Source organism: Anolis carolinensis, chromosome 1 (genome assembly GCF_035594765.1).
Source record: "Anolis carolinensis isolate JA03-04 chromosome 1, rAnoCar3.1.pri, whole genome shotgun sequence".
Taxonomy (NCBI): Eukaryota; Metazoa; Chordata; class Lepidosauria; order Squamata; family Dactyloidae; genus Anolis; species Anolis carolinensis.
In genome coordinates, this window is record NC_085841.1 from 9,195,217 (window position 1) to 9,214,167 (window position 18,951).

At 40.0% G+C, this 18,951-nt stretch overlaps 1 protein-coding gene across 1 annotated transcript in view; it reads left to right on the forward strand.

Moving 5' to 3' along the window:
• usp34 (ubiquitin specific peptidase 34) overlaps positions 1-18,746 on the forward strand; it is a 133,726-nt gene extending 114,980 nt beyond the window's left edge. Inside the window, exons 66-80 of the mRNA XM_008121091.3 lie at positions 1,389-1,493; positions 2,190-2,337; positions 3,457-4,091; positions 5,210-5,367; positions 7,620-7,698; positions 7,840-7,966; positions 8,527-8,634; positions 10,321-10,425; positions 11,327-11,451; positions 13,261-13,384; positions 14,069-14,148; positions 14,859-14,999; positions 15,231-15,377; positions 16,265-16,424; positions 17,398-18,746. Coding sequence (XP_008119298.1) covers positions 1,389-1,493; positions 2,190-2,337; positions 3,457-4,091; positions 5,210-5,367; positions 7,620-7,698; positions 7,840-7,966; positions 8,527-8,634; positions 10,321-10,425; positions 11,327-11,451; positions 13,261-13,384; positions 14,069-14,148; positions 14,859-14,999; positions 15,231-15,377; positions 16,265-16,424; positions 17,398-18,017 — 2,862 coding nt within the window. The 3' untranslated portion in view covers positions 18,018-18,746. The remainder of the gene's footprint in view (positions 1-1,388; positions 1,494-2,189; positions 2,338-3,456; positions 4,092-5,209; positions 5,368-7,619; positions 7,699-7,839; positions 7,967-8,526; positions 8,635-10,320; positions 10,426-11,326; positions 11,452-13,260; positions 13,385-14,068; positions 14,149-14,858; positions 15,000-15,230; positions 15,378-16,264; positions 16,425-17,397) is intronic.
• The last annotated feature ends 205 nt before the right edge of the window (positions 18,747-18,951 follow it).

The window sequence follows — 18,951 nt, forward strand, 5'->3', positions numbered from 1 at the left end:
GGGCCGGTCCACAATCCTTCAGACTGTTGAGGGGCCGAATTGTCATTTAAAAAAAAAAAATGAACAAATTCCTATGCACACTGCACATATCTTATTTGTATTGCAAAACAACAACAATAACAATGAAAGAACAATACAATATTTAAAAATCAAAACAATTTTAATCAACATAAACATATCAGGATTTCAATAGGAAGTGTGGGCCTGCTTCTGGCCAATGAGATAGTCAGGTTAATTAGGATTGTTGTTGTTGTGTGCCTTTAAGACTCTCATTTCAGACTCTGGGGGAGCCTAAGTCTAAAATTATTTATTTATTCATTTACTACATTTATTTACTACATTTATATCCCGCCCTTCTCACCCCAAAGGGGACTCAGAGCAGCTGTATGTACATACAATATATTATATTATTAGCATAGCACACTATTAGCATAATATATTACTATATTGAACTATACCACTATAGTGTAATATTATATGTAATATATAACATATAATTAGTATTATTATGTGGCATTATTATTAGTATTATATTGTATAAAATGATAATATTATTATCAATATCATATGTATATACAATATATTATATTATTAAAACTGATATAAAAATATTATATTATAAATGAGGGCGGGGGCCAGGTAAATGACCTTGGAGGGCCGCATCCGGCCCCCGGGCCTTAGTTTGGGGACCCCTGTTCTAGAGTATCAGGAATGAGTAACAGCCCTATTTACAATATTATTGGTGTAATATTATATCTGTTGTTGCATTTCAAAGCTGGGCCTTATGTGCCTGCTGACACTTCTTTACTTCCTTCCATATAATGTGCAGGCATGGGCAAACTTTAGACCTCCAGGTGTTTTGGTCTTCAACTCCGATAAATCACAGCTGGCTTACTGGGTGTTAGGAATTGTGGGAGTTGAAGTCCAAAACACTTGGAGAGCTGAAGTTTGCACATGCCTGATGTAATGTATAGCTATGGGGAAAGTGTTGGTAAGGGAAACCTGCCTACCCTGGCTTCACTGGAAGGGTCTCAAATAAGAGTCAATGTATCTCTTATTTCTACCTTCATTCCACCCAGTGTATTGTTGCATTGTCTTTTTATACACGATTGGCTGCATTTAATTAGCCTTTTGTTGGGTGTAAAGGCATGGTGCAGCTATTGACTTAAAAAGGATTTACATCAAATGGATTTGTGAGATCACGACTTGGCTAAAGACCACTGCAGTAGTATGTATGTCCTTCATGAATTCTAATGGTACTTTGTATTAGCTCCAGAACATAAATTTGTGTGCTCATCAATCATTTACAGAATAAAATTAATCCTAGATTGAAATTGTCATTTTATGACATATGACATCTATGTATGTTGTTGTTTTGCACACTACAGGCAGCCAATCCTTTTTTCAAGTTGTTGACCATGCTTATGGAATTTGCTGGCGGGCCTCCGGGAATGCCACCCTTTGCTTCTTACATTCTTCAAAGGATATGGGAGGTAAAGTATGCAGAGCTTAAACAGAGATTGAATCTCTGCCCTTCCTCATCTTGCTCAGAAAGCTACTGAAAGATTTTTTTAAAACTTTCAAGGAAAGTCATGAATAGGTTAACTTTCCTCGTTCCTCATAAGACTCAGGAAATAGTTAGAATCATAAAGTTGGAAGAGACCACAATGGCCATTCAGTCCAACATTCTGCCATATAAGAACACAGACTCAAGGCACCTCCAGCAGATAGCTGTCAGCGTCTTTTTGAAGACGTCTTTGCAGTTGATTCCATTACCAAACCACTCTCACTGTCCTTGCTGTTTGACGTGTCAGAGATTGAAACTGAAAAGGTGTAAGGGCTGTTTCTCGGCACCCTGTACTGTGTCTGGCTAGATTCCATCAGCCCTCTCCCTTTCTGTTCAACAAAAAGACCCTTCAAATCATTTATTTCGGTCAGACATTCTTGCCTGCAGAAGTGTTTGGTACATTCAGTATTGTCCAGCGAATTAATTGGATTGTATGCATGTGCTGAGATAGTAAATACACAATGTTAAATGCAAGCTTGCATATTGGGTGTGATGTGCCTGTTTGCAATTTTGTATGCCATTTGTAGTATTCTGTGTCACGGTCATGTTCTCAGCATACAGAAAGTAGTCGGGTTGGTTTTCCTGTGAGTAACATTTTGTATTTTTTCAATATTTTTAAAAGGTAATTGAATACAACCCTTCTCAGTGCCTGGATTGGTTAGCCGTGCAGACACCTCGGAATAAGCTTGCCCACAGTTGGGTGTTGCAGAATATGGAGAACTGGGTAGAACGCTTTCTTTTGGCTCATAACTACCCAAGAGTGAGAACCTGTAAGTGTTTAAAAGAATGTTTTTATTTTCTGTTTTGAACATCTTCTGGATACTTTTTATGGTGGTTGGTATTTTATTGCAAATACAATGAAGAGTCTAGAGCAGGCATGGGCAAACTTCGGCCCACCGTGTGTTTTGGATTTCAACTTCAGCAATTCCTAACAGTCCAAAATTATTTATTTATTTATTTATTTATTTATTTATACCCCCACTTTATCTCCCCCGAAGGGGACTCAAAGCAACTTAACATAAAAGCATCAGCATAACTATTTAAAATATAAAGATATATGAACATTAAAACAGGATTAAATATTAACAGTATTAAAAATTGCCAGTTAAAAAACATTAAAATAAAGTTAAAACACCTGTAGGGCCGATTTTTTCCCATTTTTTCCCGATTTTTTTCCCATTCCTGCTATAGAGTCTATTTTTTACCTTATCTTAGACACCAAAGTGGGCAAAAAGTGCGATTCCTGCTTCTTGGCAGGGGGTTGGACTGGATGGCCCATGAGGTCTCTTCCAACTCTACTATCTATGATTCTATGAAAATGTTATTTAGATATCCATGTCAGCATTTTGTGAAACTGTCAGGAAATACGAGATCAAGAGCCCTAGAACAATATCTGCCATTGGGTTTTGTGTCCTATTGTAGTACAATACATATTGGCTATTTTTTTGTTCTTAACTAGAATATATATAGTGAAGAGAGTGCAGTTTTAAGAACATTGAGCACTTAACCAAGTGTGAGAAGCTGGGACTAGCAAATCAATTCCCCGACAGCTTCCATGGGTTGGAAGACGTCAGTGGGCATGGCCACATCCCCTGATATCAGGTTTCTAGCCAAAGTCCTGCATCAAGCTTCTTCTCAGGTCTAAATGTGACTTAATTCCTTTATTTTCCCTATGCAAAAGAGAAAGGACTCTCTGGCAAAGCTTATAGGTGTTTTTTTCATATTGAATTTTGGGAATAGTGTGGGACAGACTCGCTTTAGGCCAGATTGGCCTCAGGGGTCAAATGTATCCCCTTTCCAGCAGAACCCTTATTTTATTTTAAAAGAGAATATGGACAATTCAGAACCATTGCACCAGTTTGCTTACTTGCATTTTTAATCTTTTGCAGCTGCAGCCTACCTTCTGGTCTCCCTTATTCCAAGCAATTCATTCCGGCAGATGTTCCGATCTACTCGCTCGCTGCACATCCCGACTCGGGACCTTCCCCTTAGTCCAGATACAACGGTCGTCCTTCACCAGGTTTATAATGTACTCCTTGGGCTACTCTCGCGAGCGAAGCTCTACGTCGATGCTGCTGTTCACGGGACTACAAAGCTGGTGCCCTATTTCAGCTTTATGACTTACTGTTTGATTTCCAAAACTGAAAAACTCATGTTTTCTACCTACTTCATGGATTTGTGGAACCTTTTCCAGCCTAAACTTTCTGAGCCCGCCATTGCCACCAACCACAACAAGCAGGCCTTGCTCTCTTTCTGGTACAATGTCTGTGTCGACTGCCCTGAGAATGTACGCCTTATAGTGCAGAACCCCGTGGTGACCAAGAACATTGCCTTCAATTACATCCTGGCGGACCATGACGACCAGGATGTGGTCCTTTTTAACCGGGGAATGCTGCCCGCCTACTATGGCATTCTGCGGCTTTGCTGTGAGCAGTCCCCTGCATTCACCCGGCAGCTGGCTTCTCATCAGAATATCCAGTGGGCCTTCAAGAATCTCACACCACATGCCAGCCAGTATCCTGGGGTGAGTCCATTCGCACAAAAGAATTTAGCTTTTTAAAATGTAAATGGAAGGGGCATAACAAATGAAGGGTTCAGAAATTTTGACTGGTTTTATTTTTTGAATAAGAGGTTGAGGGCGATGGATCAGAATCAGTCTCCTCCAAACTGAAGGGCAAGCAGTGTTATCTCTTGTCTCTTCTCTCTGCATTGGCCCCTAAAACAGGCATGGGCAAACTTTGGCCCCCCAGGTTTTTTGGACCTGAACTCCCACATTTCCTAACAGTGGCTGTTAGGATTGTGGGAGTTGAAGTCCAAAACACCTGGAGAGTTGAAGTTTGCCCATGCCTGACCTAAAAGCAAAGGTGTGATACCTGCATGGGTATAGGTATCTGTTGACTTACATTGAGCCCATGAATTTCATATGGTTTTGTTAGATGAAAAATACCAAAGAGGTGTTTTTACTTAATCCTTCCTCTGAAGTATAGCTAAAGCACCTGTTATTCATTGGTGGTCTTTTGTCCAAGTACTACGTAGTTGCTTAGCTTCCTAGAGATAGTTAGAGGACTACATTTGGCCTTTTGAACTCCAGTTATTGTTTACTGGTTTAAAACTGTCAAAGCTCTTCCAGTTCCATAGCAGCTATTCAGTCTTCAGTATTCTCTCCAGTTTGGTCCAGTTTAATTGTTTCTGTCTTCAAAGTTGTGTATTACATCGGTAAGATGTGGATTGAGGAATGGTTCAGGGAAATTTGCATAGTGAATGCCAAAGGATGTATATCTCCTGTTTCGTGAAATGTATCCGTTATACAAACATTTCTCTGTAAATAATATGAAATGAGATGTTGCAAGTCCACGACATGCCAGTGTGGAGAAGAACAAACCACAGACCACCTATTATAATGCAGCCTGAGCCCTGCCACATGCACAGTGGAGGACCTTCTTAGAGCAACACCAGAGGCACTCCAAGTGGCCAGCTCCTAGTCAAAGGACATTTAGTATAATTCCAAGTTGTTGTTGTTTTAAATTCTGTTTGTGTTTTCAAATGCATTACAACTTGTACCCGCGGTTCGCTTCTGACATGATAAATAAATAAATGAAGTGAGATGCTTGCTTGAGCCTGATGCATATTTTGTTTATTTAGGCAGTGGAAGAGCTGTTTAACCTCATGCAACTCTTTGTGGCTCAGAGGCCAGATATGAGAGAGGAGGAACTGGAAGACATTAAGCAATTCAAGAAAACTACTATAAGTTGTTACCTTCGTTGCTTAGATGGACGGTCATGCTGGACTACTTTAATAAGGTACTTCATTTTTGAAATATTGATGTACAATACATTTGAAAATGTGGTGCTTTTCAGGGTTTTCTTGCATTATTGAATACAATGCACTGACAAAAATAAATATATGGAAAATAAGGATTGCTGTTATAGCTTCAACTAGTACATTTTGTCATCATCTAAATCAGGTGAAGCTATAGTTTTTCCATATGAAATTTCTGATACAAATGGTATTTGGAACACCCGCGTCCATGTTTTAGGGAAACTATCAGTGACTTTATCCGTTTTTCTCTTAAACTTAGTTCTGTCAGTCCCGACTAGTGTGCACTAGTGTAGAACTATTGAATCAAAATGGGAATCAGTACATAAATAAATCCCATTTTTTCAGGCCCTGGTGGTGGCGCAGTGTGTTAAAGCACTGAGCTGCTGAACTTGCAGACCGAAAGGTCCCAGGTTCAAATCCCAGGAGCGGAATGAGTGCCCGCTGTTAGCCCCAGCTCCTGCCAACCTAGCTGTTCGAAAACATGCAAATGTGAGTAGATCAATAGGTACCACTCCAGTGGGAAGGTAACGGCGCTCCATGCAGTTTTGCCGGCCACATGACCTTGGAGGTGTCTACGGACAACGCCGGCTCTTCGGCTTAGAAATGGAGATGAGAAACTCCCAGAGTCGATCACGACTGGACTTAACGTCAGGGGAAAACCTTTACCTTAACCTATTGTAGTCAAAGGTATCAGGAGGTCATAGAATCATAGAGTTGGATCATCATCCGGTCCAACCCCCTGCCAAGAAGCAGGAAAATCGCATTCAAAGCACCCCCAACAGATGGCCATCCAGCCTCTGCTTAAAAGCCTCCCAAGAAAGAGCCTCTTCCACACTCCGGGGCAGAAAGTCCCACTGCTGAACAGCTCTTTTTCTTTAGCCCTCTCACAGAGGGACAATTTATGCTTTTTCCAAATTGAGAAATTTAACATTTTGATTCTTTTGAATGCATTTTTCCTTTCAACTCATACATTGGTTGTAATAATGTGAACCTTGTAGAATATAATTGTGTGGTTATTGCAAGTTCAAAAAAGTAGTTTCTTTGGAATCTCCCTAACTGCATTATTTTATAAATGTGAACATTTTGTGTTTTGTCACGTGAGCACACATAGAAAAATACATCATTTGCCTTCTTAAAAAATGTCTCTTGTTTTTCTTGCCTACAGTGTTAAGATTTCCTCCACTGGTGTATAATGTCAACATTTTTTTAGACAGTAGATATGATTTGAATAGGTTTGAATACTGATATAATTTGCACTTTCGGCCCATTATCTTTTGGAGCCAACCCAAGATTTTATCATTATAGTTTTTTGTATTTGATTTTATGACTTGTTTTTATTGTTGATGTTGATTCATTTGTTTTATTGCTTTGTTTTTTATTGTTGATGTTCGGGCTTGGCCCCATGTAAGCCGCCCCGAGTCCCTTCGGGGAGATGGGGCGGGGTATAAAAATAAAATTATTATTTTATTTTTTCTCTCTCACTTGGCCCATTGAACACTCCCAACCATTATTGGAGAGATCACACCTGTTTTTGTATTTATATGTGTTTGTGATATAATTTTCTGTTTGAATAATCCCCAATCTCTGGAGTGTGCACAGGAATAATTCACAATGCATTGCCTTAGCAATCTGATACAGTATGGATTGCTGCTTTGCAAGCCCAAGAATGCCTAAGCATGATTACACGGCCAACACACATTTTGGTGCCTCAAATGTTTGCCCTCTTTCTAGGTATATTTGACCTACTGCTTATAAAAATGACACCAGTTTTCCCCTATCAGCTCTAGCTTTTAAGATATAGAACATATGCCATCTACAAGTCACCATCTGCTTGCTCATAGAAAACCATGATAACATATCTAAGAAACTCGAGCTGATACAGTCTATCGAATGCAATTTTCCGAATCAGCATCACAAATAACCCCAGGAGCAGGCCTAAAAACCAAGACACCAAGGAAACATTTTTTTTTTTGGTTGGGCTGTGTTCTTATTCATACACTATACCATTTGATGACATATCAGGATAGTGAATGAAATGTAGTGCAACATACAATTCCATATTTTCAAAATAGGTCAGCCCTCATAATTTTTTCCAGAATTGCTAGGGAAGGAAGAGGAAAAATGTACAACAAAATATGATTGGATGTGCATTGAATATTGTGATATTAGAATAGTGTGCATCTTAAGAACACAATTAAACCTTAAGATCATTTCTTTTTTTTCCATATCCCAGTGCCTTCCGAATATTATTAGAAACTGACGAGGACCGCCTTCTTGTCGTGTTTAACAGAGGCTTAATTCTGATGACTGAGGTAAGAATATTCTCAATAGTGTATTTAAAAAAATTGAGGAAATATCTCACAATAAATGGGAGCATAATATTTATATGGAATAGCTTTTTTTTAAAAAAAAAAGTTACAATGCCTCTATTGGTTTTTTTATCCTTTTGGCAGTCCTTCAACACATTGCACATGATGTACCACGAAGCCACCGCTTGCCATGTAACTGGAGACCTGGTTGAGCTTTTGTCCATATTCCTTTCTGTCCTCAAGTCCACCCGGCCATATCTGCAAAGAAAAGGTTCGGATTTTAACTAGAAATACATAGAAATCAAGGTGTAGGTCAGAATTCTGCTCTTGTAATACACTGGTGATGGCACACACACAAAAGGGCACAAAGCTGATAGACAGAGTGGCCATGAAGAAATTAATGCATTGGAGACTATGCTTACTCCAAATCTGCTGGTTTTATCTACCTTCTCTTGTCCTATTATGTGGCACCAGGAAAGAGTAACTACTATTTTAGTTTTTATTAATATTATTATTATTATTATTATTATTAATAATAATAATAATAATAGTAATAATAATAATAATACCCACGTTGAGTCTCCTTGTGGAGAGAAATAGTGGGGTATAAATAATAATAATAGTAATAATTTTTCTTAAAGTGGCTTACAGTAAAACCAATACAATACAATTAAAAACCTACAAATATAAAAACATTGAAATAAAATTTAATAGCCTCCACTATGTGACTAGTTTACAAGCAGAATTCTAGCCAGCACTTCACTTTTGATCAACAATTTGTAAGGTTTGAATTGCAAGCTGTGTTAACCTAAAGGTGTCTTGTACTTGCAGATGTGAAACAAGCTCTAATCCAGTGGCAAGAGCGAATAGAGTTTGCTCATAAGCTGTTAACTTTGCTAAATTCATACAGCCCTCCTGAACTTAGAAACGCTTGTATAGGTAAGTCAGTGTGGTTGCTTTTTTAAGAAAAATCATGTCAGAAACGACTTGAAAACATACTACTTTGGTGTGAGAAAATTGGTCGTCTACAGAGATGTTGCCCAGGGGACACCTGGATGTGTTGCTGGGTGGCCTCTCACGTTTCCGCAAGCTAGAGCTGACAGATGGGAGCTCACCTCATCTCGGGGATTCAAACTAGCATCCTTTAGGCTAAGAGTTCAGCCAGCACAAGGGTTTAACCCATTTCACCACTGCTGCTCCTTAGTGTGATTGCTGAAATGCAACTTTAAGGAAGCTTAAAACTCATTAAACTGTTTTTAAGTTCAATGTCTGCATGAATGAGTGGAACGCGTAGGAGAGAACTCTCTAAGGGAAAACAAATGTTAGAGACTCAGTGTCCTAGTACAAGAATTGTACAAGAATGGTATATATATTTGGTGTTGCATTGTCTTAAATTTTTATATATTGTATTTTACTATGTTATTTAATTATTTTAACTGTTTTATTCTTATTTTATTGTATTATGATGTACTGGTAGTGATCCTACCAGTTGTGTAAGCTGCCCTGAGACCCCTTGGGGAGAAGGGCGGGGTAGAAATATTGGAAATAAATAAATAAATAAGGGACCCTTTCCAGTAAGGGTCATGCTGTCATTGTGATCTCATGCAACTTACTTTGAGCCCAGTTCGTCTTTCCCATTCTTGTTTATTTACTTCAGAAACAAATAGGCTTGGTCTCCCTCCATCTTGGACAAAGTTTGTGCAAAATAGGTCTCAGATGAAACACTGAGGTTGTCTTGGCCAAAACCTATGTAACTATGGATGCATCTACATGGTAGAATTAATTGAGTTTGATGTCACTTTAACTACCATGGCTTAATGTTGTGGAATCATGGGAGTTGTAGTTTGTTTAGTCACCAGTACTCTTTGCCTAAGACAGCTAAGGACTTTGTAATACTACTGCTTCCATTAAATAATGGCAACTAAAGTGATGTCAAGCTGCATTAATTCAACAGTGCAGCCATGGGCAAACTTCGGACCTCCAGGTGTTTTGGACTTCAACCGGCTGTTAGGAATTGTGGGAGTTGAAGTCCAAAACACCTGGAGGTCTGAAGTTTTCCCATGCCTGCTATAGCTTGTACCATCGAAAGATCATTGCACAGAATAGGCATATTGTAGTTAAGCTAAATCAGTTCTAAAGCTACATAGATGTTATAGCCCTTCCTTTCCTTTCCTTCCCTTTCTTTTCCTTTCCTTCCTGCACAGCCTCGTGGCTACCCAAGAAAGGTAGAACACCAAAAGCTGTCTTAAGATTTTCTTGCAAATTGTGCTACCTCCCTATCTATCAGAAAAGACTTGGGGTGTTGTTGTGATCACAGAATGTAGCTCCTGCTGGCCGCATCTTTGTGACTATAACAATTATACTGCAAAAGCTTATAAGAGCTGGACATCAGCGCCCAGTAATCATCTTGCGCTTTCCCTGTCTAGCAAAGCTAGAATCATGCGATGCGAAATAACCAGTGTCTCAGGATGAACCATTTAATCGAAGGGAATAAATTATGACATGCTTGTTTAGTTTGCAAAATATATTACAGGGTGCAGAACTTTATTTTGTTGCTCTTAAGAATATGTCCTCTTTACCCCAGTGGTTGCAGGTAAAATATAAAGCCTGTTCTCTCTTTCGCAGATGTCCTCAAAGAGCTGGTCCTCTTAAGCCCTCATGATTTCCTGCACACCCTGGTTCCATTTCTACAGCACAACCATTGCACATACCACCACAGCAACATCCCAAGTGTGTATTTTCAGTTGACAGAAGTTGTTATTGTTAACTTTTTTTACAGTTGGTTAACTCTGTACAGAAAAAAATAATAATTTATAGTTAAATGAGCTACAATAAATGAGCTGCAACCTTCACAATGTTTTGCATAGAGAACAATGTAGATTTCTTGCTGCTTCCAAAACTAAGAAGTAGCCACCTCTGCTAGACATGCTGCCATTCTAAGAGCTTTTACCATTCAGCAAATGAAAGACTATCTGAGATACCAATGGCAATGTTATATATTGATGTTGGAGGTTCTTGCAGTTACTGATACACCTGGGAGTGTGTTGGGTTTTGAAGTTAACGATGATAAGATTTAAGAACATTTCTGCAGAAGTAGAGTGTTGATAGAAAGGAAGAGGCAACATGCTTCAAAGGCCATGGGGATTTCCAATGGCTATTGCAAGAGAATATGGTGAAATAGATTGTGGAAGCAATTGTCCTTCAGTAAGATATATGTATAGTGGCAAATATATCTGAGCAAAACTTGAGGACCAAGACAAAGAAGAGCTAAAATGACCATGGGGGCTAAATCTGCTAATATTACTCATGTTCACCTTGAAAAACAAGTGGTATTAGACCATGAAGTGGTTGTCCTCATACGGGTCTTTGATATAGAATGTTTTTAAAGGAAAAGGCCTAGTAATTGTCTTATTTTTTACACTGCTCTAGCTAAAATACCAGGTGATTTTTGTTTCCCAAAAGATAAGGGAGAAACCTGTTGGTGTTTACTTTTTTCTCTGCTATGGAGAACACGCTAAATGGAGAACACACTATCCACAGGAGTAGCCACTTGCTTTTTGCTTTTACTAGAACTTGCCCTTCACACAGATGCCTTGCTTTTGTTGACGGCTTCTCTTGCTCTGCTTCCCAGTGTCTCTTGGCCCTTATTTTCCGTGCCGTGAAAATCTGAAGCTGATAGGAGGCAAAAGCAACATCCGCCCCCCTCGCCCTGAGCTCAACATGTGCCTCTTGCCCACGATGGTCGAAGCGAACAAGGTACGGCTGGGTTGTTGTGAATTTTCCAGGCTATATGGCCATGTTCCTGAAGCATTCTCTCCTGACAGTTCACCCACATCTATAGCAGGCATTCTGAGAGGTTGTAAGGTCTGCTGGGGATGAGGAACTGCTTGGGCTACTTCTCAGGATTGTGGTTAAGGGTAGATGGGACTCCAGATGAATTGTGCCTTGACTTTGGAGAAAGGAAGTTGCGTTCTTAAAATTTATTTGGGGCTTGGCTTACCTTTAATAGAAAAAACCTAACAAAAATACATTTCTCTAACAAACATGTTTGCATGTCCCAAAATGCATAACGTGGAAACCTTTTGCTTTGTTATAGTAATAGTGGTGGCCTTATAAGAGGTGCTCTTTCAGAAAAGACTGTATTTGGAGCAGGGCTGATATACTTTCCTTATCCATTTATTTATTTATTTTATTCCATCACTTCTACCCCGCCCTTCTCACCCATCAGGGGACTCAGGGCTCCATAACAGGACTCCATAACAGGACTCCATAACACTATGTAACACAATTTTTGTTCCAGGGTTATAAATGTCATTTCCCAATTGGTTCTATCATAAAAACATGGGAAAAGTGTATTATGTCATGATGCAGTGCCAGGAGTCAGAGTGTGAGTTTGTGGGTTTCTTCAACACCATCGATCAACAGCTCCGGACCAGCACCCTGATGAATTGGTGAACTTCTACCTTCACCAATTCCTCCAAAGTCAGACTCAAAGACATCTGCAGTCTGAAGTTCAAATATCTATTTAATATTTACAAAGATATTTATAAAGCAGCAAAGTCCATTGCTCGAAGCCGGCATTTTTCAGCTCGGCTCTTCTCTCACACAGTTCAACAGAGAGATAAGAAGGCACATTTCTTAGTCCGAAGGAAGTTCCAACCTCCAAGGCCGAAAATCATGTCTCATAGGTCACAGCAGGCTGTCAGTCAAACTGACCTGCTGTTAACTGTTTCATTGCTGAAACACACACTTGCAAAACAGCAGAAACACTTGATTTACATTTCATATACACACAACCAAAAATCCAACATATTAAACTGCAAAAACTTGATTTTTATGGGACATTTTGCAGCACATTTTGCTCTAGTTTTTCAATGAATATCTCATAGAGTCTCAAATAATTTAGCATAGTTTTTGGCAGCCACAAAAATGAAGTTTTTGGGGTAAAACAATGACTTTCAAAGTTAGTAACACACAATTAAGCAGAAAATAACACTTTCAAATCAGGAACATATTTTATTTTCAATTTTTGTTACATCGTGTAATTTCTCTGCTTCATAGTCTTCCTCTCTAACCAAGAGTAAAGAAATACATGGGGTCCTGGACACAGCTCAAGTGGAAAAATATTGAGTGGAGAAAATACACACCATCTCTTTCCCATTCCTGCTTCAAGCAACATTTGAAGTAGCTGCTCTCCTCTTAATGCAGCACTGACGTGGTGTTTGTAGTTGTGCAAGAGTGATTAGAATATGGAAGAATGGGTGCTTTGTTTTGTCGTTTGTACGTATATAATGTGATTGGGAATGGCATTTAATCGTACCCACTGCCAAAATTCTATTCTTGGAAGACAATCAGATTCAACCACAAGTGATAGCCTAGTCCTGTCATAATAATGAAACCCTAAATCAAATTCTAGTTGCAAGTTAGTGCTGCCTAGGGTTTGTAGGAAAAAGGTGACTGTGTTTCATGTTGAAAATTGTTGCTTTGTAAGCATATTAAGTGTCCTGCCTGTGACCCCCCCCCCCTTTTTTTTTTATAAACAAAGCTTCCTTTTTAAATCTTCAGGGGAAAGATGAAGTTTATGACCGTATGCTGCTAGATTATTTCTTTTCATATCATCAGTTCATCCATCTTCTGTGCCGAGTTGCCATCAACTGCGAGAAGTTCACAGAAACCTTAGTAAAGATGAGTAAGTATAAAAATGCTTGGGAACAGAAGTGAAGTGATTTTATGTTAGAGCAGGCATGGGAAAACTTTGGCCCTCCGGGTGTTTTGGACTCCAACTCCCACAATACCTACAGCTAGTAGTCCAAAACACCTGGAGTGCCGAAGTTTGCCTTATGATGCCAAACTTCTAATTCCTGCCATTCCTCTCCATTGAAAATGTGGGTTAGGGTTGCCAGGAGTTACAATTTGGTATCTGGAGAACCATTTAATTCCTCCCGTGTTGCTGTCACTGAATATGACCTTAATTCAAATATTAGAATAGATTTATTTAGTCAGTGAAATGTAGCGTAAGTGCTGATTTATCAAACTCCCTTTATGGATCTGCTGTGCTAGAGACTTAACAACTAGATTCAAGCTTGTGAGAATTACCTCTCAGTAAATGTACATAGTATTGCACTCTAGATTAGTATCATCACCACACCCGCCTGATTCATTTGTGAAACTTAAGAGCACATTATTTGAATAAGTATCGATTTTTTCTTATTTTCCTTTTCTTTTATAGCTGCTCTGTTATTTTATGTTCCTGATCATTTATCACACTATTCCTGCTTTAATTCCAGAGTAACTTCCATTTTAAAACTTTGTTGTATGTGTGCCATTCTAAGCCTGGAGAAATAGCCATATGTTCCTTTTTTTGAAATTGTAGGTGTCCTTGTTGCATATGAAGGTTTGCCTCTTCATCTCGCTTTGTTTCCCAAACTTTGGACTGAGCTTTGCCAAACTCAGGTAAAATTAAATGTATTTGAAATACGATTCAGGGGGTGGGGTGTTTTTTTTTTTGTTGCTTTTGTTTGCATCATTGCAGTGAATTTTCAGACAATTTTCTTGGGGGGACTTTGGATTGTAAGAGTATGCCCTTGAAATAAATGTTTTGGCCAAAGTTGCAGTGGAGAGGAACTGAGAAGCCCAAGGAGTGTATAAACACACACCAGTTTTTAATGACTCTTGCTGCTGACTCCATTTAGGCTCATGTTGCCAATTATAAACACAATCTTCGGATAGATTGACGGATACTCTGATATGATATATTATCCTAGAGCACTGCTTTTTAAACGGTGGGGCCCGACATTAAATAATTCGGCAACAGTAAAGGTTTTCTGAACATCACTTGGTAGCTGTTTAGACATTTACATGAATCTGGTGTCCAGCGATTACAGCGGACTCTACAGAAGATGCTTGAGCTGGACTTCATAAAAAAGGAAAATCAGCCTTGCAAAAACTGATTTCTTTATCAGTAAATGCTTGATTTGTATGCCTATTTTATATACCTGTATACCAGGCTTGGGCAAACTTCCAGGTATTTTAGACTGCTACTCCCACAATTTCTAACACCTGGAGGGCTGAAGATTGCCCATGCCTGGTAAAAATGATGGTGCATGTTTGCTCCAAACAAAAATTAGTTTCTCGATTTGATACTGATTTTCTTCCCATTTCAGTCTGCCATGTCAAAGAACTGCATCAAACTCCTGTGTGAAGATCCCGTGTTTGCTGAATACATTAAGTGCATTCTAATGGACGAAAGGACCTTTCTCAACAACAACGTTGTATATACCTTCTTAACTCATTTCCTTCTCAAGGTACCCCAAATTGTGTCTTGGTTTTTAAAGGACATATATACCCTTCCTGGTCCCCTGTGTGACTCCTTGTGTATCTTTGAGGCCATCACCACTCACAACTTTCTGGTTGTGTAAGGAGGGCATTAAGGGTTCCAACACAATCCCAACCTGCTGTGTCCATGGCCATCTGCTACACTGATAGGAAGATATGGATTTCATCTTATGAACCAAAATCATATTATTCTTTTATAGGTTCAAGGGCAGGTGTTCTCTGAAGCAAATTGTGCAGGAGTAATCAATAATTTGGTTACAAATCTGATCAACCAGTACCAGAGTCTAGAATCAGATTTTGCCAATCAACGAGTTGAAATTTTTAAAGCAAGTTCCACTTTAAATGGGGTACGTTCTCAATTTCTCTTCATTTGTTTATTTGTTTGTTAATTTACAACATACCTACTTACTCTTCTTTTAAGAAAAACTCTCTAGTTCCCTCTTAAGCATGGCTGGCATACATCAGTTATGCAGATCAGATGGTCTTTGTCCTCAGGCATGAAAGGTAAAGGGATTGGGGGGGATGAAGAAGCAAAAACAAACCCAGGTACAACATGATGGAAGCACCACTGTCCTTAGTACAGATGGGCATGGAGCCTTGGCTGCTCAGAGTTCAAAAAGAAACCTTGTCAACTACTAAGAAATATGGTTCAGTAGCCATTCCATCCTGGAATGCAACCAGGCACTGTTCGTTTTACTGGGGTCTACTGGTGTTTTGTCACTTTCATCATCTGGGCTGCTCTTACTTTGCCGGAAGCAGGAGCAAAATAATAGTCTTGCCTGCTGACTGACCTAAGGCATTGTGGCCCAAACATCAGAGAAGACTACAGTAGCTGCAATCGGCTTTCTACTTGGTTGCCCGTTCATTGCTAATCTGAGCAACTCCTCATTTGAAGGATAACAGGAAGGATGACATTGGTATAGTAAGGGACAAAATTGTGTGCAGTGTTAATACCAATGGAAATTTGCTTTTTTCAAAACGTCATTGTGTAAAAAGTGATCTAGGAAGGAATCTGTTCCTAGAATCCTAGAGATGGAAGAGACAACAAGGGCCATCCGGTCCAACCCAGTTCTGCCAGGCAGGAACACACAATCCAAGCACTGTTTTGCTGGAAACATTATTCATCCATCTTAATCAATAATGTCTGTCCAAGTTTTGCTGACTTTGACACACATTATTGATCAAGACAGATTAAGAATGAAAACTAATTGATCTTGATGGCGCTGTTTTGCAGGACCTCCGTGCCCTCGCGCTGCTGCTTTCCGTGCACACTCCCAAACAGCTCAATGCTGCCCTAATCCCGACGTTGCAAGAATTGCTAAACAAATGCAGGACTTGTCAACAGCAGAAGAATTTGCTGCAGGAACAGGAAGCCAAAGAAAGGAAAACTAAAGGTTTGTTCCCTGAAGTCTTTGATTCCCCCTGTCTTATTCAAATGTGGCTCTTCATGTACCTTCATATTGAGCTTGCACTTGCTCCATCACTTCGTTCTGCAGCTTCACCCAGTTTTTTCTCCTCTGCTCTTCTATTGTATTCCAAAATATTATACATCTTGAAAATAATATCTAAAGTAATTACATGTTTGGGACCTTGTGCATGCATATTCCATATTTCTGAAAGGTTGTATAACAGGCATGGGCCAACTTGGGCCCTCCAGGTGTTTTGGACTTCAACTCCCACAATTCCTAACAGCCTTCTGGCTGTTAGGAGTTGTGAGAGTTAAAGTCCAAAACACCAGGAGGGCCGAAGTTTGTCCATACCTGTTATATAAAGGTAAATGTTTTCCCCTGATATTAAGTCTGGCCGTGTCCGACTCTGGGGGGTTGGTGTTCAGTTCCATTTCTAAGCCAAAGCGCCGGACTTGTCCATAGACACTTCCAAGGTCATGAGACCGGCATGACTTCATGGAGTGCCATTACCTTTCCACCAGAGTGGTACCTATTGATCTACTCACATTTGCATGTTTTCAAACTGCTGCATTGGCAGAAGTTGGGGTTAACAGCAGGAGCCCTCTCCGCTCCTCGGATTTGAACCACCAACCTTTCAGTCAGCAAGTTCAGCAGCTCAGTGGTTTAACTTGATACCCTACCAGGGGCCTGTTATATACCCTTCCAGAAACATGAAATACATTTCATATTTGCACACAACACATATTTTATTTACTGCATGTGATTTGGCTGAAACAAAAAAACAATAGGAAGTTGTCTGGTGAAGCATAGTAGTTTGAGTGTTGGAGAAGGAATCCTTGCCCAACCGTAGAAAGCCGTCGGGCAACTCTTTGCAATTTACACAGTTGTCAACCTCAGATGAATAAATTGGTAAATCAGATCCGATACTTTAGCACAGCCTGCTTTTTTCGCTTTACAGACGACGAAGGAGCGACCCCAGTCAAGCGGAGGCGGGTGAGCAGCGACGAGGAGCACACAGTTGACAGCTGCATCAGCGACCTCAAAGCCGAACCTCGGGAGGCGCTGACCCCAACGAGCACCTCTGACAACGAGACGCGGGACTCCTCAATCATCGACCCGGGCACTGAGCAGGACCTGCCGTCCCCCGAAAACAGTTCCGTGAAAGAGTATCGGATGGAGGTCCCCTCGTCGTTCTCCGAAGACGTGATGCTGGCCGCCCGTTCACAGCATGGAGAGGAGCAGCCATCTGATGGCGGTCGGTTTGAAGAATGCAAAGACCCGAAGGAGCCGGCGAGCACCAAGGATACCAACCTGGTGGAAGAGGAGGCCGAATTCCCCTCCACGTCAATCTCCGCCGTCCTGTCCGACCTCACGGATTTGAAAAGCTGCGAGGGCCACCAGGCCTTGCAGGACCCCGATCCCGGCCTCTCGCTGGGCTGCAGCCATTCCAGGGGACTCTTGAGCCACGCGCAGCAGCAGCAGCAGCAAGACATTTTAGACATCCTCTGCAGGACCATCGAGTCGACGATTCACATGCTCACGAGGATATCGGGCAAAGGAAACCAAGCTGCTTCTTGACAATAAAGGAGCATGTCTGCTTTTAAAAAAAGTCTTTTTTACTAAAAAAAAAAATTATTCTTTTCTTTACAAAATGCTGTTTGTATAAGTTTTGCTTATTTCTGTTGTGTGCTTGGGTTTGTCCAGTGCTTTCTGCTTGAATGGCGAGATTAAATTTATAATGCTTCATTCTTGGTCAGGCAGAACTCCAGATTTAAAAGAAGAAGGAAACGATTTAGCACCTACTATAATACACTTTCTTAAAAGGGCAATCAGATAATGACTATGTTTTATGTAATTCAGAGTTCACTGTAGTGGCTTTCATTTACGATGGCTGTCTGGGAGGGCGGGGTCTCCGCGCCCCGTCTGATGTAATTTAAACTTACGGCATTTTTACTGTGTATAATATGGTGTCCTCTGTGCCAGTTTTGTACCTTACAATAGAGGCAAGGTGGCCTCCAATCGCTGTGGTTCTTATTATCAAAATTAAGTTTACTTGTATACTAAAAAAAAGAAAAGAAAAAACCACAAGAAATTTGATTCTGTAAAGAATCCTCTTTAGCTGTGGCCTGACAGTATATATATATAAATATATATATATATCTACATATATATATATATGGTGCTTTATTTAACAGAATACCTGTGGAAGAAATAAAGCACACTTGATGTAAAATTAATTGTTTTATTTTTATTGACATGACCGATTGCTATTCTGTGCACTTCATTAAACTGATTGTGATGACTTTTTATTCGTTTTTATATATGTTGCCTCAACGGTCCGGGTCCTTATAGATGGGCTTTTAATCCGCTTTGAAGAAGAACATACCAAGGTCACGTAACTTCTCTCCCCATGGGGCTATGGATGCACTCTGAGTTTTAGTCGAGTTTTATTGGAGCTGTCCAAAGAGCTCGGCACCATCAACAATTCCTTTAAAGTTTTGACTAAAGCAGG